The sequence below is a fragment of the Anopheles marshallii genome, chromosome 2 (assembly GCF_943734725.1).
Source record: "Anopheles marshallii chromosome 2, idAnoMarsDA_429_01, whole genome shotgun sequence".
Classification (NCBI taxonomy): Eukaryota; Metazoa; Arthropoda; class Insecta; order Diptera; family Culicidae; genus Anopheles; species Anopheles marshallii.
Genome location: NC_071326.1, coordinates 9285358 through 9303938, shown reverse-complemented (window position 1 = coordinate 9303938; position 18581 = coordinate 9285358). Strand labels below are relative to the sequence as shown.

Genomic DNA, 18581 nt, shown 5'->3' with positions numbered 1-18581 from the left:
CTCCCTTCGTCTGGAAAAACGTTAACATTCCTGTGGCGAAAGAGAGAGAGAAAGGTCCCAACCGACAGCCGACCTACCGACCGAAATTGGTTTGCCTCTGTTTCTTTGCATTCGGTATCCCCCCCCCCCCGGCCCGGGGGTACGGGGTGGAACGAGAGTGAAAGTGATTTATATCGATCAAAGACTAAACTGAGCAAGAAACTGTCTCCATGCTTCTGGTGTCTCGCACGTGTTCCGAAAGAGTTCCTCCCCCGGAACGACGACGATGCTCCAATTCCATTCCGGACGGATAGTTCCCATTCCATTTGCTGATGTTGCCATCGGCGATGCTACCAGGGCCTTCCGGTTCCACTTACCCGAAAATGTGTCCCCCCCTTCGTGATGCTCGGTTGAAAAGGATGTGCGCCATCTCCACTGTGTGCCGTTGTCAGTACCGTACCGTGTCAGTCATTAAGCGATCTTCTTATCTCCCGAAAGATTCATTCCGTATTCAACATTTAATTAACAACATCATCACGTTCCATAAGTTTCTCTATTATCCTTTTCCTGCTGCACTGTTCCCCCTCTCCTCAGTTTTCCCATCTATTCCTCCGAAATTTCATGTTCCACCCTCAAGGGGTGGTGGCGTCTTTCGTATCCCTTCGTGTGGGTGTTGTTGGGACATCACAAGAACGTCTTTCTCCGGTTGCCTTTCATTCGATATAGATGAAACAATTTGTGTGTCTGTGCGTGTGTGTGTGTGTGTGTCTCTCTGACCGTTGAATAGAGAAGGACATTCACTTTGACTCTATACACCCCAACCTCGATCACACACTCCACGCCACACCGAACATGCTCCTTTTTGGCCCGATGTTTGGGAACGATGCTTTATTCTGTCAGCACACAATTCCCAACGATTATGTTCCAAGCCAAAAGACCACTTCCCTTATTTCGTATTTCCCATTTCGCCCACTGATGACGACGCCTAGTGTTGTGTGCCGGTGGTGATGGCGAGAGTGTCAAGGCTATTTCTATTTGTACGCTTCATTTATGGTCAAAATGGTACGGCGGCACTGTGCGACGAGGACGCCTTGTGTGCTTCCGTTCGCTGTCCGCCGTGTGTTTGTAGTCCTTTATTTCATTGAACCACCACCCCCACCCAATCCGGTACCGTCATATTCTGGAATTGGTCACGGGAAAGCAAATGCCGAACCGCTCCTCCATGTCGAGAGCGGGGTTGGTAGTGGTGTGATGTCCTGTTTGAAGAAAATCACTTCCAAAAACCCTCGGACGAATAAAGCTGTGAATGCCGCAATGGGTGTGGAGGTGGGGAGGTGGCTGACCGAATGATTATGTTTGCGTCCCCGGGACGTGACAATAAACCGTTCTCGTCGTTCTCGGCGACGTGGACGACCGACCGACCGACCGACCTACGTAGTAAACGACACCAGCGAGAAAATGGAGCAATGAATTGTTCCGTATTTATTTGTCTATTTTTCGTCCTTGCTCTGCGTTCGGTTCCGTTCGCTTTTTTTCTTTTTCATTGCCGCCCCGAACCCAGCGGTCACAATTCGATTTTATGACACTAATTTCATCCACGGAGCAGGGCGCAGAAGGTTAATATACGCTCTGTGCAACCGTGGTGCGTGGTGCAAGTGGGGCAAGCTTTCTTGATACTGTCCCCGGGGCCCATCACACACACGCACACACATACACACGAGCTCGGAAAACACGCACGACGAATAAATAGATTAATTGCATCCTGGGACAGTTGAAACCATGGACCAACTTTCGTCCCTTTTTTCATGCTCTGGACGGTTTTTTTGATGGCTTAGAGTGATCTATGCCGAGAAGTGGTGTGGACAGTGTGAGTTCTCCTAACATGAAAGTGGAAAATCAATCTGCTAGCTCAATCAAAGCTCAATTTCTAATGCAACATTAACATTCCAACGCTGGAAGAACCAACCAACCCGTCAACGCCGCGTTATCCTTCCATCTTGTTCATTCGACAGCAACTATTGCACTATACAATGGGACACGGCTGTGAAAATGCGTCCAAGCTAGAAAAACTAATAGCAGTAATATCATGATCAACCGGCGCCGGAAGCAATGGTGGTTAAGCAACCGACACGATAGCCTCCTTTTGCACCGTTCCAGTTCCACTCCTTCCCCAACACCAGCACACACGGGCACAGGCGGGCGCAAAAGGTCGCTTAACACACCCCGCTACAGCAGTCCGCGTTCCAGGCGGCCGTAAAACATTTAACCAATGCTCACAGCGAGAGCCCTGTTCGATGTTGCGTGAAAGCTTTGGCGCGCTGTGTTGTTCCACAATGGGGCAGGATTAATAACCTATCGGGGAAGCGGGATGAAGCGGAAGAACTGAAAACCATGTCAAACCCCGAAACACCCTTCGTATCCAGCGAAACCCCCCTCCTACCCAGTGTGGCGATGTTATCGTTTTGACCATCAAAAACGGAACCGTCTTATCTGCCGCTAGTAGAGGGAGGTGTGTCCCGGTAATTATTACTTCGGGTAAATTTTCCCTTTTGTCGGAATGGGTGAAAATTTGGGTGAAATGGGTGAATTTGGGGGCACATGTCTGTGTGTGTGTGTGTGTTTCGGTGTTCGGTTATGCAAAGCAAACGAAAAAAAAATCCCCAACAACCAACCAACCCCTTTATCCATTCCTCACCCACCCCTTCCGTGCAAGGCCATTTTATACCGACTGAAGCTGTTGACTAGCGGCGGTTGTCGTAAACTAAATTGCTAGCATAATTATAATCGTATAACCACATTTTAATATAATCATCCTATTTAATTTCACTCAAACTTCCCCATCTACCCCCCACCCGATTCCTACTACATGCGGGAGTGTATGTGTTTGTTTGTGTGTAAATTGGCCATCTTCCTTCGCCCCCCCCCCCCCTCCCCCTCTTTTTGTTGGCGTTGAACAACATTGAAACACCGCAACAAACCACCCGGCAGTGGTATTAACGCGAACGTCCACAACCACCACCACCAACATCGCTCGACTTCCATTTCCGATTTAATTCGAAGCACGCAATGTTGCACGTACGTCACCCCCACTGGTAGTTCCCCCCCTCACGCCCGCCACATTATGCTTTGCCACGCCAACAAGGGTGGGATGGCTCACCGGGATACACTTTTCCACACGTTACCAGTTTATTGTTACGGCCACATACACACACACACACACACACACACACATACACACATGTCGGTTTTGGGGGTTGGAAAGTGGAAACCTGAATGGAAAAGTTTGTTTCTCCCCCCACAAGACCCCCATCCCCGCCATCACGGAGTGGAAAGGATGGCTAGTTTGTCCTTGCTGCTGCCGGTAATGGTTGCTTACACAAATGAACCGACTCAGGAACGGCACCCAGGAACGGTCGGTGTGACAGAGATGGGGTGTTTTGTGTGAAAATGAAATAGAAAGTGCCCGGAAATAGTAAGTGTTGGCCGACGATACAGTGAAATCGAGCGAGTAGCGGTGTACTGGCCGGTGGTGTTTGGAACCACCACCACCACCATCGCGCGGATTCACTGTTTACCTTCCTGCAAAAGGAATTGCTCGCCACCCCTGGCGCCTTTCCCTGGCGTTGTTTTTGGGTCCACACAGGGTGGGAGTCATTTATTGAGCGTTGAGAAGAGGAGGGCAGGGAAAGGATGCCAACAGTCGGTGTTATTGCAAACATTGCTCCAACCGTCCCAGCAGCTCCATCTGGTGCTCACACACATTTCTGCTTTTGAGGTTTTAATCCTTACGAGTTTCGAATAGTGGTGGTTCCGGAAGCATGGGAAACAACCCCCGGCCCCCTAGGCGTCCCCTTCCCCCTTGTTGCTTCTGGTTGTAATAAAACCAAACAACAATGCAACAGCACGCAGCACTAACACGGCTAGTACCGGCCAACCGTTTATGTACACGCATTCACAAACTTGCCTCTTTTCGGAACTAACCCCCCCCCCCCCCCCCCCCCCCTTGCCTAGGTGTAGTGGGGTGTGCTGGTTGATGTAAAATATGGTTGTTTATCGTTATCCCCTTCCTCGTGGTGGGGAATACAGGGGCAAAGGGATAAAATTCCACCGGCCAGAAGCAGGCCACAATCCAGAAGCATTTATAAAACTGGCCAAACCACCGACTCCCCCCCCCCGGGCAACCCCATTCTGCATTGTTATTGCTGCAGGCCACTTTTGATAAAAAGGGAGGTCCTCCCCACACACACACACACACACACACAGTGTGTCATTTTGGGGTATTGGATTGTCGGATTTGCCCACGGACAAAACACAATGGGAGGGAAAACAAATTGGAGTTGGGTGCGGGGGGGGAAGGGTCAGTATCAATTGTGAAATGTTTGCCAACTCCAAAACGAACGGTGGTTTTTTGGCACACGTACCAATAATGTTCGTGTACGTGTGTCCGATCGGGGTTGGGAAAAAGGGGGTGACAAAAGTTTTGGGGACGTGGGGAGATGGAAAACGTAAACGACTGCTAATATGTTACCCACACTCCGGTTGCGGTTTTGTCGGATTGCAATGTCGGAACTTCGAACTGGGCGGGCGGGCGAAGATCCAAATAATTGGCAGGCGAGATTTTTACTGTTGCGAATGAGTTTGTGGGGCCAGTGCCAAAAAAAGCATCGTCTTGGAGGATGTGTTTGCTTTGTTTTGGAACAAGCTATTGCTGCTGTTCGATATGTTTTAGCCTTATTTAATTAAACTTTATTAATTTATTGTACGCTATCATAATAAAAACATTGATCCAATAATGTTCCACAAAGTCCTCCAAAGTGTATCGCGCACGCTTGCTAATGCCCGGCGCATTGCAACGCCAGTGTTGCCAGCCAAACTTTCCCACTTATTGACTTTATTGTCTGTTTTGGCCGGTAAAGAAATTCACCGGTCGTTCACTTTTTGCACCATTCGGGAGTATTTATACTTCCCACCTCCCGCAAAACCGCAACCACTCCACAACGCCAACAACGGCGAATCCGAGCAAAAGTTTGCCCTTGTGACGCGAAGTTGGCATTAAAGTTCCACCAGCTTCCGTTCTGCAATGGCCGCCCCCCCTTCCTCCCCCTCCCGGGGGGCAAAACATTCACCCCGGGTGCTTCGTTTGCTGTAATTCATTTTAATTTGAACCATTTCCTGCTACATAAACGCAAATAAACGCCAACGCGTCGTCCTCGCCGGAACGACGCCATCGTCGGGGCTGGACTGGGCCGTCGTTGCCAAAGCGCGCGAACCACAGCCATACGGTACCACCCCCATTCCTGCTTTTAAGCTCCTTTTGTCGTGCTCAAACACCCCGGCAACACCGTGGCCGACATGGTTGACCTTTCCGCCGCACGCCTTCCCTTCGCGGAAGTGGCAGTGTTTTGAGTCGTGCGGCAATCGTTTGTAAATGACTGCGAAAGTTTTGCTCCCTCGCTGTGCCCTTCCATTCGCCGCTTAACGAGGCCCCGAACCATCGAGGATGGAGTGGAAAGGTCTCCTTCCAATTAAAACTCACCACCCACCACTCCCACACCGCTTTCCTGCCGGTGTTGTCCGTTGCGGTACCGTTTGGTCTCTTTGCGTTCAGGCAAGTTCCATCACCACACCACCCACAAAGGGCGGCAGTGTGCACAGCAAAACCGCTTCCGGTCCAATACCGAGTTCATATTTCATTATGCTTGCTCTTCTGTCTCTAACACACACACACACACACCGTTGCACCATCATAATTTCACCAAACCGGGTCCTTTCATCACCCAACGCCAAGTCCGGGGGAGAACTCTCCCCCTTTTTACGTTGACCCCCGTTGTGTGTGTGTGTGTTTCCCATGTTCTTTGTTTCGTTCGCGTGAAAACTCGTTTCAACTTTCAACCATGGCAAAGGGAAAACCACCATCAACACCACCACCAACCCCCGGTCGTCATCGTTGGACACGACTGGTGGTCGCAGTGGTTCACTGCTGGCTGACTGGTTTTGGGTGGGGGGGGGGGGGTTTTCCAACGCCTGGAACATGTTGACGATGGCACGATGTCGTTAAGGAGCAGCGAAAACCGCCCGGAAAACCTGGACCGAAGAAAAGGTGCACAGTAATTTCCACGGGTACCGCCCACCGGGCGGGGGGGGCACCACGGACACATCGTAACTGCTGCAGTGCGAAGGATGCAAGGTGAATGTTTTCATCGAAGGCGTTGAAGGCATTTTTTTTTTCACCACGTACAAAAGCGAACCCACTTCCTCTTGGCTGCTGGTGAATTGTTACGAACCCAAGCAGCAGCAAATGGGAATTGGGGTGAATGTTGGGACGACTTTCAAAAGGGGGGCAACTGTAGCGGCCACGTATAAATGTTTCATCGTTGGCACTAACTGTACTGGCTCAACCCGCTATATTGTGCTCGTTTTGGAACATTCTCTTGCCGTTTTTGATGTATGAACAGATAGTATGTAAAATGCACGTACCGAGGTGAAATCTATAGTTTGGGGAGGTTTTTCTTTCGACTTATTATGGTTTTCAAAAAAAAATGCAAGACTTTTGACAATGTTGCACTTTAAGGAAGTGTTTATTCTCCACCTGAGCTTTGTTAACCTCTGCAAAACGAAGTCTAAAAAAGCCTTTTGAAATATTTAATTTTGTCAGGATCAGTGGACCTCATTTGGGAACTAGATGCCTTTACACAGAGAGTTCATCTTCAATTCATTGAACCCATTTTTGAATTCTTGTCAAGTTGACAACAGTTGACTGGAATATGTTGAGGAAGACGAGGAATGTTTCCCAATAGTTCTGGGTCTAGAGTATGGGTCCAAATTGAAACTGAATCTGTAAAAAGTTTCCTATGTCGGCATTATCTGTTATCCCTTTGGAGAACTTTGCTTGCAACCTGTATGAGTCGGAGTAGGCTTTGCACGGATTCGAATTCATCTAGCAAAAGCATGGAAAAAAACGGATAGATTTCACGTCTACTTCCACATATAACATTTCAACTGGAAATGGAATAAACAGTATTAATTAAATAATGAAAAACTTTCCTTCTGTATGTCCCGGAAAGTAAACATGCAAACATAAATCGAATGGATCAATATACGACAACCACCACCACCAGGCCCGTGGAAAAATTGGTTCATTTGTATCACCGTAACCGCCTGTCGGAAAATTCATCTCCAACCACAATCGGTTCGACCAAACCGCAACTCTCTGTTGCAAGCGATACCGAAGCGAGACGGTGGCAAAAATACACCCCACCCAAAAAAAAAAAACCAAGCCCCACAAAACTATCGGCATACACTGCACTACACCGCAAAGTTTTGCCACGGTGGAACAGCTAAACCTAACCGCAGCAGCAGCCACCCATCCCCCATGCCAAAAGCCCATCGTGAAATGTTTGTTGCATTATGGGTGTGGGTTCTAATTCTGCGTGAACTATTCCACACCTGTTTCTCCGATGGGAACAAACAGACATCGGAATTTGTAATGTAATCGGTTTTGAGCGGCGGCTTTGGTTGCGAAGGGTTGCCCATTAAAACCGCAGAATTAATGACGTTTGCATCACGATAGTAGTATTTTCATAGTGGCTAATAGACCCCCCCCCCTCCCCCCTCCCCACAAACACCATTAGTCCACACAAGGCGCGGGTTGCCTCCCAAACGCGCTTCCATCGCGCTGGTTTGCATGATTTAATGTGTCCTTTTTTACTGTGAGAATGGAAAAAGCCAATGGAAAAATCAAAAGATATCACTTAAAAAAAAAAAAAACCGGGCCACTTATGGCCACAAACACAGCACAAGCCTCTCCTGTGCGTTGAGTGGCTGTCGGGAAGGGTAATAATATTTATATTCACACGTTTCCACGTCGGGGTGCACACTGTTGGACACTGCCAGCTGCCAGTGAAGTTTGCATACATTCCACACACACACAGCACGATCCTCGGGGAGGGCCACGGGCTCATTATTCATAATCGGTTTGGCCACATTCGCCATCCAAACAAAACTCCCACTGTTATTCATTGGGGGGGAGGTTGTTTGGGGACAAAAACGCCCGATCATGTACACACGGACGATTGACGTTAATGCGCACATAATGATTATAACAATTTAATTAAATCACTCAAATATCATAATTACTACCCGACACCGACACGAATCTCGCCAAACACCCCTGCCCTTCCCATTCCGCATCCCTTCCACACCACCATTGCTCGCCCACATGCATGCCCATGTTACTATGTTATTTGTATTGTGTATGTGTATGTGTGTGTGATAAACAATTGTGCATGCTATCAACACTTGACACTTGATAAGGGGCTTCTCATGTTGCTCGTTACGACACATAATTCGCATCACTCAATTGATTCACCATGTTTGTGTGCGGTCACAGGTGTTTGTGTGCTTTTACTACAAGTCGAATCTGTTGTTGTATTGTTTTTCTCTCGTTTTCGTTTACGTTCGTTTCCATCTCACGTTTTTGTACTTTCCATTCCAATTTCGCGAATCGTTAATTACATTTGATCATTGTTGCTACAAAACAACCACACTCTTGGCCACGCGACTTGCTACACACACCTATTCTGCCGGTTTGAAATAAACTAATTGGTTTCTGTTTTCTTTTCCCCGTTTTCTTTCCTTTTCCGACCTGTTGTTGTTGTTGCCTTTTATGTTTGGTTGTTTGGTCACCATTTTGGTCACCTGCAATGATTGGAACATCATCCTTCAAACATCATCCTTCCCGCCGGGTTCGTTCGCGTCCAATTCGCAGCAGCAGATTCACGCCCAGCAGATACCTGGCGGACCGCCACAACCGATACCGGGCCTCGGTGCGCTGGCCGGTCCACTGACGGCGTTCGGTGGCCCGATGGGTTTGCCACACGGTGCACCACAAAGCATGCTCAAGGCACCGCCCGATCTGCACCGGGAAGACCTAAAGGTACCGCTCGGTGGCCCATCCGCCGAGGAGCGCATGGTAAGTGTGGCAGTTGTGAGTCAGAATGCACCCAGCATCAACTGATCTATTCGTGGTTTCTCTTTAATTGCAGCGTAACTCGGTGTCGCCAGCGGATCGGGAAAAGTATCGGCCACGATCACCGCTCGAGCTGGACGGTGAGGCCAAGCGGCGGAAAGAGGAAAAACTTAACCACGTAAGTTTAGCACGATGGATGTGGGTGTTGTGTTTTTCGTTTTCCACTTCCTATCATGTCTGAATGCAACAGGGCGTGAATGTGTTTTGGGCGTATGCTATTCTTCCTCTGTTTACGCTTGCGTTGTTCCTTCCCTCAGTTGTGTGCGAATGCGAATGTGTGAAAGGTGCACTTTTTTGCGCCGGATTTAAAAGTGAGCTGTTTCTTCGCCTACACATGTCCCGAAGCATTACACAGATAGCATTATTTTAGATGCGGAATCAAGTAATTCATCGAAAATTATCTGATCTTGAATGGCCAACTATTAAATATATTAAATTTGCTTAAAGTATGCCAGCTTCCCGTGTGTAATAAACAAGAGTTGTAGGAGTAATAGCTCGCGCCAGATAGCCGGAACCTTAGTAAAGGTCTGCACTTAGAAGAGTTAGTAGTCGTCGATAACCTTAACCCTATGACCATTATAAGGATCCAATCATATCCTTGACCACTCGAAACAATTAAATTCCCACAAACATCTGGGAGCTTACTTGCTGATCGGCTGCAAATAGTCTTGATCGACGCTATCGTGGCCACAGTGGCCATCTTTATCTTTAGCTTGTGCTGTGATGTCCGATTTTTTTGGAGCAGTGACTGTTACCAGTTCGTAATTCGTATCAAATCAGTCATATTAAAATCCAAAAGTTCGAAAAAAGATGTGAGTGTTTTTAATTGCGATCCATCCTAGCCCATTTATTTAAATCATATTTTTAAATTAAGATTGTTAGCTTTAGAATCGAAATTCGGCGCTTCTCGTGGAATATTTTAATATCACAGTGGTAAATGATCGTTCCGAACAACGCACGTTGCATTTAAGTTTTAAAGAAATATCGTAAAAAATAGCCTAAAGCAGCTTATTATCCGTCTTGTTATTGTGCCAACATTCGCTTGATTCGCCAACACCCAGTAGTGGCTTCAGTTCCCTAGTCACCGTTGTTCATGCCCGCCCCATACACACTGTCGCTCTACCGTTCACTCACGTTCACATTTGCGTTTTATCCCCCTTCACAAACAAACAAACAAACAGCTCTCAGTTGAATCCGTGTATTGAACAGTTTGCCCTATTGTTTTGCAGGAAAGTGATGGTGAGAAAAGTGATCAGGATTTAGTGGTGGACGTCGCGAACGAAACGGTAAGGGTTGTATGTGTGCGTGTGTGTGCGTGTGTGTCGCGTGTGTGTGTATGTGTGCGTGCGTGTGTGTGCGTGTGTGTACGTTTGCACACAGCATCTTGCTGTAGAGATTCGTTGCCATTCTTGCCGTTCGAAATGTGGCAAAGAAAAAAAAAACATGGGCAAAAACATTAAGCGCACACTCACATGCAAAATTTCTCAAACCAAAGGCAAATTAAAGTAGAACAATTGGTTGATCGGAAACGGAAGCCATAGTGTCCTGGAGAAGAAGTCCTGGTTGCTCTACATTCTACTCTATCACCATCACTACCGCCACTCAACCAAGCTGTGTGTGTGTGTGTAACCATTGTTTTTGGTAGTGCCACAGACCAGCAAACTGTGTATTCCTTTTAGTTTAGCTTTAGGTTATTAATTTTGTTGCTTGCTTTCTCTTCATTGGGAGGTTTTTTGAGTTAGAGTGATAAAGCTGGAACCATTTCCTGCTTCTTGCCAAGTTGAAGTTGTAATACGTAGCGGTAGATGTGGAAGCTTTCCACCTTTTTGGAGATTTTGCAAGCTGAAATCAGCTTTTTCAATGTCTAAAGCAGTCCACAAGTGACGTTATGTTGTCAGTTGCGAAAGCCTTCTAATGGAATTGTTTAAATTCACACATTTGGCACCGCATTGTTGCACTTCAATTTGAAAAGAAGTCAAAAATAGTCGAAACTTTCTCATTTTCAATCTGAAAACCCTGTATTTTAGTACCCCATTCGGTTCATGATTTATTCGCCATTATCCAAAGTATGACTTCTGTTAGATGCTTCTGTTGACCCGTAAGCTTAGTTCGTATTAATCATGTACTCATTGCCATTGTGATTCCTAATTTAGTTTAGTTTGTTAATGGCCATCAGCAGAATCATGTACCGCTTATGTATTCGTAATAACCACTTATATGTACGCACTATCGCACACAAACACATCACATACTTCCTTGCCCGTTGTTGTCGTTTGTTTCCTCCTTTTGTTTTGTTTGCTCGTAGAAGATTGTGTACGGTCCTTTTCTCCCTGCGTTATGTGCATTTGTTGCTGTTCATGTTGCTGGTTATTGTCCCACCGTTGCGGTTGTGTGATCCTTTCTTAACCCAAAGCGTTTTGCCCCACTAAGAGTACAGTAGAATGTGCTTAGACGATGATCACTGTTAGTCGGTGTAATGTAGTGCCCACGGAACTAACCTGCTTCACACATTTTCTTTCGTTTCCATTTCCTGCAGGGTTCACCTTCACCCCGACCAAACGGTGATCATCAATCGGATCGTGGCGATCGGGACAGTATCGGACTGAACGGTAGCGATAAGGCCGGTTCGAGCAGCATGAAGGGTGCCAACGATCGACCACCGTCCCGTTCTGGTTCGAGTTCATCCCGATCAACGCCCAGCCTCAAAACGAAAGATGTAAGGCATCGATCCCACCAAAGAAAATCTCACACCATGTGACATTGCTTCTGTAACAGAACCGTACCGCTAACCTTTTCAGCTCGATAAACCTGGAACACCCGGAGCGAAGGCCCGTGTTCCCACGCCCAACTCGTCCACACCCGGTGTCCCGAAAGCCGTAGTACCTTCACCAGCCGCCGGCTACCCACCCTCGCCATATCAGCGTCCGTCGGATCCGTATGCGCGGCCCCCGCCCGACCCGTACGGTCGGCCTCCGATGCCTTTCGATCCGCACGGTCACGTACGTACCAACGGTATTGCGCTACCCGTGTCAAGCGGAAAACCGTGAGTATAATCATATCCTTTTAAGCTTTTAAGCGACAAAAGCGCCTCAATGTATGCAATCACGGGTGTCCCAATTGTCTCCATCCCCCATCCAGTGCCTACTCTTACCACATGAACGGTGAAGGTGCCCCACAGCCCGTGCCGTTTCCTGCGGATGCCCTAACGGGACCCGGTATTCCACGACATGCCCGCCAAATCAACACCCTGTCGCACGGTGAGGTCGTGTGTGCGGTCACCATCTCCAACCCGACCAAGTACGTCTACACCGGCGGTAAGGGATGCGTGAAGGTGTGGGATATATCGCAGCCCGGCAACAAGAGTCCGGTCAGCCAGTTGGACTGTCTGGTAAGTGCGTTCGCCCTCTCGTGGGTACTCTCATGGGAGTTCCAAACAGGACGTCCCTTTAATGGCTTGTTGGTTATAATTCGCAGCAGCGAGACAACTATATTCGCTCCGTGAAGCTGCTCCCGGACGGCCGTACACTGATCGTCGGCGGTGAAGCGTCGAACCTTTCGATCTGGGATCTGGCGAGTCCGACGCCAAGGATAAAAGCGGAACTAACGTCGGCCGCCCCGGCCTGTTACGCGCTCGCCATCAGTCCCGACTCGAAGGTGTGCTTTTCGTGCTGCAGCGATGGTAACATTGCCGTGTGGGATCTGCACAATCAGACGCTGGTGCGACAGTTCCAGGGCCACACGGATGGTGCGTCCTGTATCGACATCAGCCCGGACGGATCACGGCTCTGGACCGGCGGGTTGGACAACACGGTACGATCGTGGGATTTGCGCGAGGGTCGTCAACTGCAGCAGCATGACTTTAGCTCACAAATCTTCTCCCTCGGCTACTGTCCAACGGGTAAGTTGTGTAAGGTGCAACCGTGCGAAAAGTGCGTAAATTGCTCACCCGAATCTCCATTCATTCACAGGCGAGTGGTTAGCGGTTGGTATGGAAAATTCACACGTCGAGGTACTGCACGCGACGAAACAGGACAAATATCAGCTGCATTTGCACGAAAGCTGCGTCCTTTCGTTGCGGTTTGCCGCCTGCGGCAAATGGTTCGTCTCGACCGGCAAGGATAATCTGCTGAACGCGTGGCGTACACCTTACGGGGCAAGCATTTTCCAGGTACGTTTCTAGCGCTGGGTTGGAGAGAAAACCCGAAAACGTTGTCATTAATATACTACATATTCTTCATCTTTCTTCAAAACTAGTCAAAGGAAACCTCATCAGTACTAAGTTGTGATATTTCAACCGATGATAAGTACATTGTGACCGGGTCCGGTGATAAGAAAGCAACAGTGTACGAGGTGATCTACTAAAACCGGTTAGAAAACCACGCGACCGCAACCGGTTTAAGGCAACCGCGTCATTATTGTGCGACGGATGTGTTTGCTTTGGTTTTGCTACGTGAGACACAACAGAGTGCACACAGTATAACACACATAAGTGACTTAAAACGTCGACAGAATGGCCTCGTGTGAACGGAAAACCCGAACCCCGAAGTAATGGAGGGACAATGAATTATGATACACATCCAAGCATGAAATCAAACTGCTATGTACAAAGTAAAGGACACACAATACCACACAACAACACACACACACACAGAGAAGCGGATAAAGGACCCCTCGATAGTTGACCGCTCTTGCAGCAGTGTGTCGCTTATATCTCAGTTAATTATTTGTTTTTTAGATTTCTAATCCTGTACTAATATGTGAAACGCGTGTGTGTGTTTGTGTGGTTGCACATGTTGCGGGTGGATGTGTGCGAGAGCGTGTACATACATGTAAGCGAGTGTGCGTGTGTGCTTGTGTATAACAGTAGCGTGTAAGCTCAGAAGCGCAGAATCACAAAGTAAATATTAAGTAACTTAAGCGTGTGACTAAGTGCGGTAGGTAGCAAAAAGTGGGTGAAAACATGGAAGAAAAACTACTATAGCAATCGAAAAGAAAAAAAAAACAAACAAAAAACCACAGGTCGTAACCATTGACAAAGGATGAAGTAAAAGAGAAGGGAAGAAAAACTACAATTTACACGGACCTACTGCTTCAAACGAATGGAATGAATGCACGGATCTGTGCAGCCAACATGAGCAGAAGAAGAGGATTCACGAAAAACGCCTAAGCATTGTCTATTGTTAAAGAGTAAACGTGTGGATTTGAAATCGGGTTCAGTAGCAGAAAGCTAGCGAAAAATATATTATAATCAAGCAGCAGTGCAAGCATCAGCAACAAGGAAATAAAACTGAGAACTACATCATCCCAATGCAAACCACGAGGAGAAACAAAACGTAAAAACTCATCCCAACAGTGTGTCAAACATGAGATTATAGAAGTGGACGAAAGGAACAAACCAAACAAACAAGCGATAAACAGCAAAAAGCAAATGAAAATGTAGAAGAAAACAAGCATCACCCCAACCGGGGTGCGAACTGTGTATAATAGGACAAAAAGGGTGATGATGTTGCACGTATAGGCGAAACAAATCAGTTGCTTAGTAGGCGAAGAAGCATACATTTGCACCTATTAACCGATTCATCTAAACCGCTCTGGTTGTACAGTATTGTTTTTTGAGCCCTTCGAGCGCGCGCATTCTCAGCGGTTTCAGCCAACAGGATTGATGTGAAGCGAAATGATGGGGAGGTCTGCCTCTTTCTCTCTCTTTCTCTTTCTCTCTCTCACACACACACACTAACGCTGCAGCAAGCAAATGAGTAAAACCCGCCAAAGGCAGACATCCAGATGCAATTGGTAACGTACAGACACATAAGGATTAGAGTGGTTTAAGGGACGAAGGAAACATATGAGAAAGAGTAACAATAGCCGGTAATGATGATGAGTCCCACCTCATACCCCAAACATGGATCCAGTTGCTGCAAAAAAAAAAAGAAAAGAAAAGAGCGAAAGCGAAGAGCTTCACGGTTTGTGGTTGTTTTCTGTTATTTGTTTAGTTATCGATGAATTTAAAACAAAACATCGCGATCGAGCAAAGCATATATTGAAGGCAAGTGGAAAACAGGTTGCTCATTTCAACTCTGCTGCTGCTCTGCGGGGGATGGAATAAGCCGAAAGGTTAAGTAATATATTTATGATTGAGATAAATTTCGGTTGAAACAGTTACACGAAAATTGTAGAACTGAACCGAATGCTGTAGAGCCAGGCAAATGTTTCATTTCCATTTCAATTCTACACAGTCGAGAAGTGTTCAATTACAATGCTAAAAATACAGCCCAGAATGCGAGCGACCGTACCGCGAGGATCGTTGTGGAATGGTAACAATTGAACATTTGCAGCATTTACGGATCGATGGTACGCGGCCCCCCGATATAACGTATTAATTCCTTTTCACTTCATTCTGTTTCTGTCTTAATGGCCACACCGGAACGTGCAATGGGCTTGTGTGTGTGCGGGGCAGTAGTTTGCAAAAAATCTTCTAAGCTTGATTCTATGCCGAATCACAAGAACAGCTCACAGCCCCGATCCCTTTCGATTGCTCTTGGATGATGAATGTAGCAGCGTTGTAAGTTAGCAGCGAACGATGTAGAAAGAAGAAGCGCACTGTGAAGGCAGAACGGCAGACGGTTTGATGATGATGATGATGATGGCCGTGAAACATAATGAATATTTTTAGAAATGGAAAACGAAAACTATTACCAAGTGTGTCCAGAGTGGTTTTTGTCACTGCGGTTTTACGTTACGTATTTCCGTGTGCGAAAGAATCCTTATGCGAATGGTTACTTACATAGGCTATGTAAAGAAACAGGTAAGTACAAATAAAAAATGCTCTCATTATAATACTCCACTTGGTGCACCAATGAAATTTTCATTGGGGATTTTAAAATGGGTACTTTTTAGTTGATCCTGCCGGAAGGGATCATCGTGTGATCTCACTAGAAACCCTTACCAAATTAACACAATGAATACAAAAGCAGTAAATGATGCATTTGGTTGTGCATTTGGTGGGATAATTTGTGAATAGTTCAGTATGAGCTACGTCCCGTATGTGTGGAAGGACGATGTACAAGCTCTATAAGCCAGATGACAAACTCACTGTTGTATTACAAATTAGATTCACCAGGTTCCGGTGGGCTGGTCACGTCATGTGAATGACACTGGACGAGCCACAGCCCGTAAAGTCCGTTCAGGACGTCCACATGGACAGGCTTGGTTGATTCAAATGGTGATGGAGTGATGGCGTTGTTGCATCCGCCGGAAAGACCGTGATAAAGGATTGGCAGATGAAGGCGCTCGACTGTGAGCGGTCTAGAGGACTCCTGCAGCATGCCAAGACCGTGAAGCGATTGTAGCGCATGATAAGTAACTTAAAGTCAACCTGTCGAAAACTTTTTTGGGATGAGTAAAGGTTGAGCCCAACTTCTTTGGAGCTGACAGCATCGGATTTCCTTTCGATGTTTTGGAAATTGAACACAAGGAACTGAGAAACCATGAACCCTATCTTAGAAACCTAGGAAGAAGCGATCTTAATCGACCGTTCAACGAATGGGTAGCGATATAAACACATTTCTGTTACACGAAGCTGAGGTCGTACTCATCACATTAGTTACCATAATTGGTCTGTATGTCAATAGTCGAATGCTTCATTTCACCAACAGAAGCCATTCGTTCTGTGCATTAAATATTGACCTTTCATGTGTACCGATTGTTAGACTTTTATCAAACAAACGAAACAGACCGAATTCTTCTTTGGTGGGAAAAGAAGCACAACAAATCACCAACAAGAACAGCTCTCCCCTGGGACCGGTCGTTAGCGATGACCATGCTCATCGAAGCTAGATAAACCCGACCTCAGGAAGAGGACATCTGGTTTGCTCTGCTGTCTGCCACGGATCGCACGTCTCGTTGAAGCTGATTGATGACAAAACTCATATCACACAAAAACCTTCTGGCAACTGTTGTTTGCTGGTCTGTTTACTAGAACGGAAATTCGACTGATAAGTAATCAATCGTGCCATGATGCACCAGGCGCACCATTCATCGATCGAGTTATTAGAATGAAGATCTCATCCACATGCACTCCTCTCATTGTCACTTGACACTAATGCGTCCGCGCGTAGCCTCCGGTTGCGAACTCACTTTCCAAGTATCGATACACGTACCAGCGCCAGATGGCTCCAGGCGAGCAGCAGAAACCCGGTCGACGTCAATGATCTTGCCACGAATGTCTACACTGACCGTGTCGTGCTAGTGGACGTGATGATGTGTGATGCTATCAGTTTTATCTCGTTTGGCAGCCAACAGCGAGAGGCCACGGGAACGCGATGATCCCGGGGAAAATCCGTCGCGGCCGTCGTTCCGGTGCCGCTGATATCTTTCAAAACGCAACGCTTTGCGCCGTATCATCTTTCACGATGCGGACGGCAAGCGTCGGGTTCGAAGGCGATGTGACCATTCAGTCAGTTCAGTCTGCACGATCGACATCGATCGGACGTCGTGTGAAGCATGGATTTTGGCAGCTTTCAACAATCGTCCGACGATTTTCTGGCCAACGGTTTCTACCATCTGTACACCGAGCTGCAGGATGACAGGGACATTGCGCTGGCGCTGTCAGAACTAACGTGTGCCACGTTTGCACCAACGGACACCAGGAAGGAAGATCAAGCGTGCCCTGTAGTGATGGACGCACCGTCATCAAGTTCAACGCACCTCATACACTCTCTGGACAGCGTGAACGATCTGGAGCTGGAGTTGAATGTGGAAGATTTCATTCTCGAGTACAACTGCGTGAACTTTAGCCAACTGTGGGAAAACGAACTACGGTTGCCGGAAAACACGTACCTATGTGACGATTCTTGTGAAGCATTCATTCGACAGTCGAATGCCGTGGAAAGTGTCTCCATTAGCTCCGATAAAGTATCTGCCAGTGAGCTGGATGTGTCACAGACCCTGCCAGCGACAGTGCAAGGTGTAACCGAACCCGACTCGACCGGAACGTTCGTCTGTCCGTTTGAAAGCTGCCGCAAGGTGTACGCCAAACCGGTACATCTGAAGGCTCATCTTAGGCGGCACGTGGGCGACAAACCGTATCACTGCAAGTGGCCAGGATGTCAGTGGCGATTTTCGCGCTCGGACGAACTGTCGCGCCACTTCCGGTCCCATTCGGGTGTGAAACCGTACCGGTGTGAGTACTGTCCGAAATGCTTTTCCCGTTCCGATCATCTGGCCAAGCATCGGAAAGTGCACGAGCGGAAGATGAGCGTGGCGTCGGGGAAATTGAAGGGGTCGCCTGGTGGATTGATGGGAGCGGTACCACCTAGAGGACGGCCAGGCCGGAAACCCAAGCAACCGACGGCAAAACGCTCGTGAATGTACAAATGGACAGAAGAATAAATGAGGTGATACGCAAGTGGGTGTATACATAAATTAATTTAATACGTTAGTTTACGACTTTGCTGGTGAAACAATCGTACTCGAAAATTGTTATATCAAATAAATGTAGCAATGAAATCCTCCAACAGTTTGTGAAGTACACGATGTTGCTCGTTGGCGTTTTATCACAAGCCCCCGAAATAGC

The 18581-nt window shown here is 47.4% G+C and overlaps 2 protein-coding genes across 2 annotated transcripts in view; both read left to right on the top strand.

Annotated features, from left to right (window-relative positions):
- LOC128707284 (protein groucho) overlaps nt 1-13369 on the top strand; it is a 156417-nt gene extending 143048 nt beyond the window's left edge. Inside the window, exons 8-16 of the mRNA XM_053802236.1 lie at nt 8747-8950; nt 9024-9125; nt 10237-10293; nt 11544-11723; nt 11806-12050; nt 12146-12395; nt 12482-12905; nt 12976-13175; nt 13262-13369. Coding sequence (XP_053658211.1) covers nt 8747-8950; nt 9024-9125; nt 10237-10293; nt 11544-11723; nt 11806-12050; nt 12146-12395; nt 12482-12905; nt 12976-13175; nt 13262-13369 — 1770 coding nt within the window. The remainder of the gene's footprint in view (nt 1-8746; nt 8951-9023; nt 9126-10236; nt 10294-11543; nt 11724-11805; nt 12051-12145; nt 12396-12481; nt 12906-12975; nt 13176-13261) is intronic.
- A 4140-nt stretch (nt 13370-17509) lies between these two features.
- LOC128710018 (Krueppel-like factor 9) lies at nt 17510-18373 on the top strand. The gene has a single exon (XM_053805059.1). It carries the CDS (start codon nt 17510-17512, stop codon nt 18371-18373), a length of 864 nt encoding a protein of 287 aa, XP_053661034.1.
- Nucleotides 18374-18581: the final 208 nt, after the last annotated feature.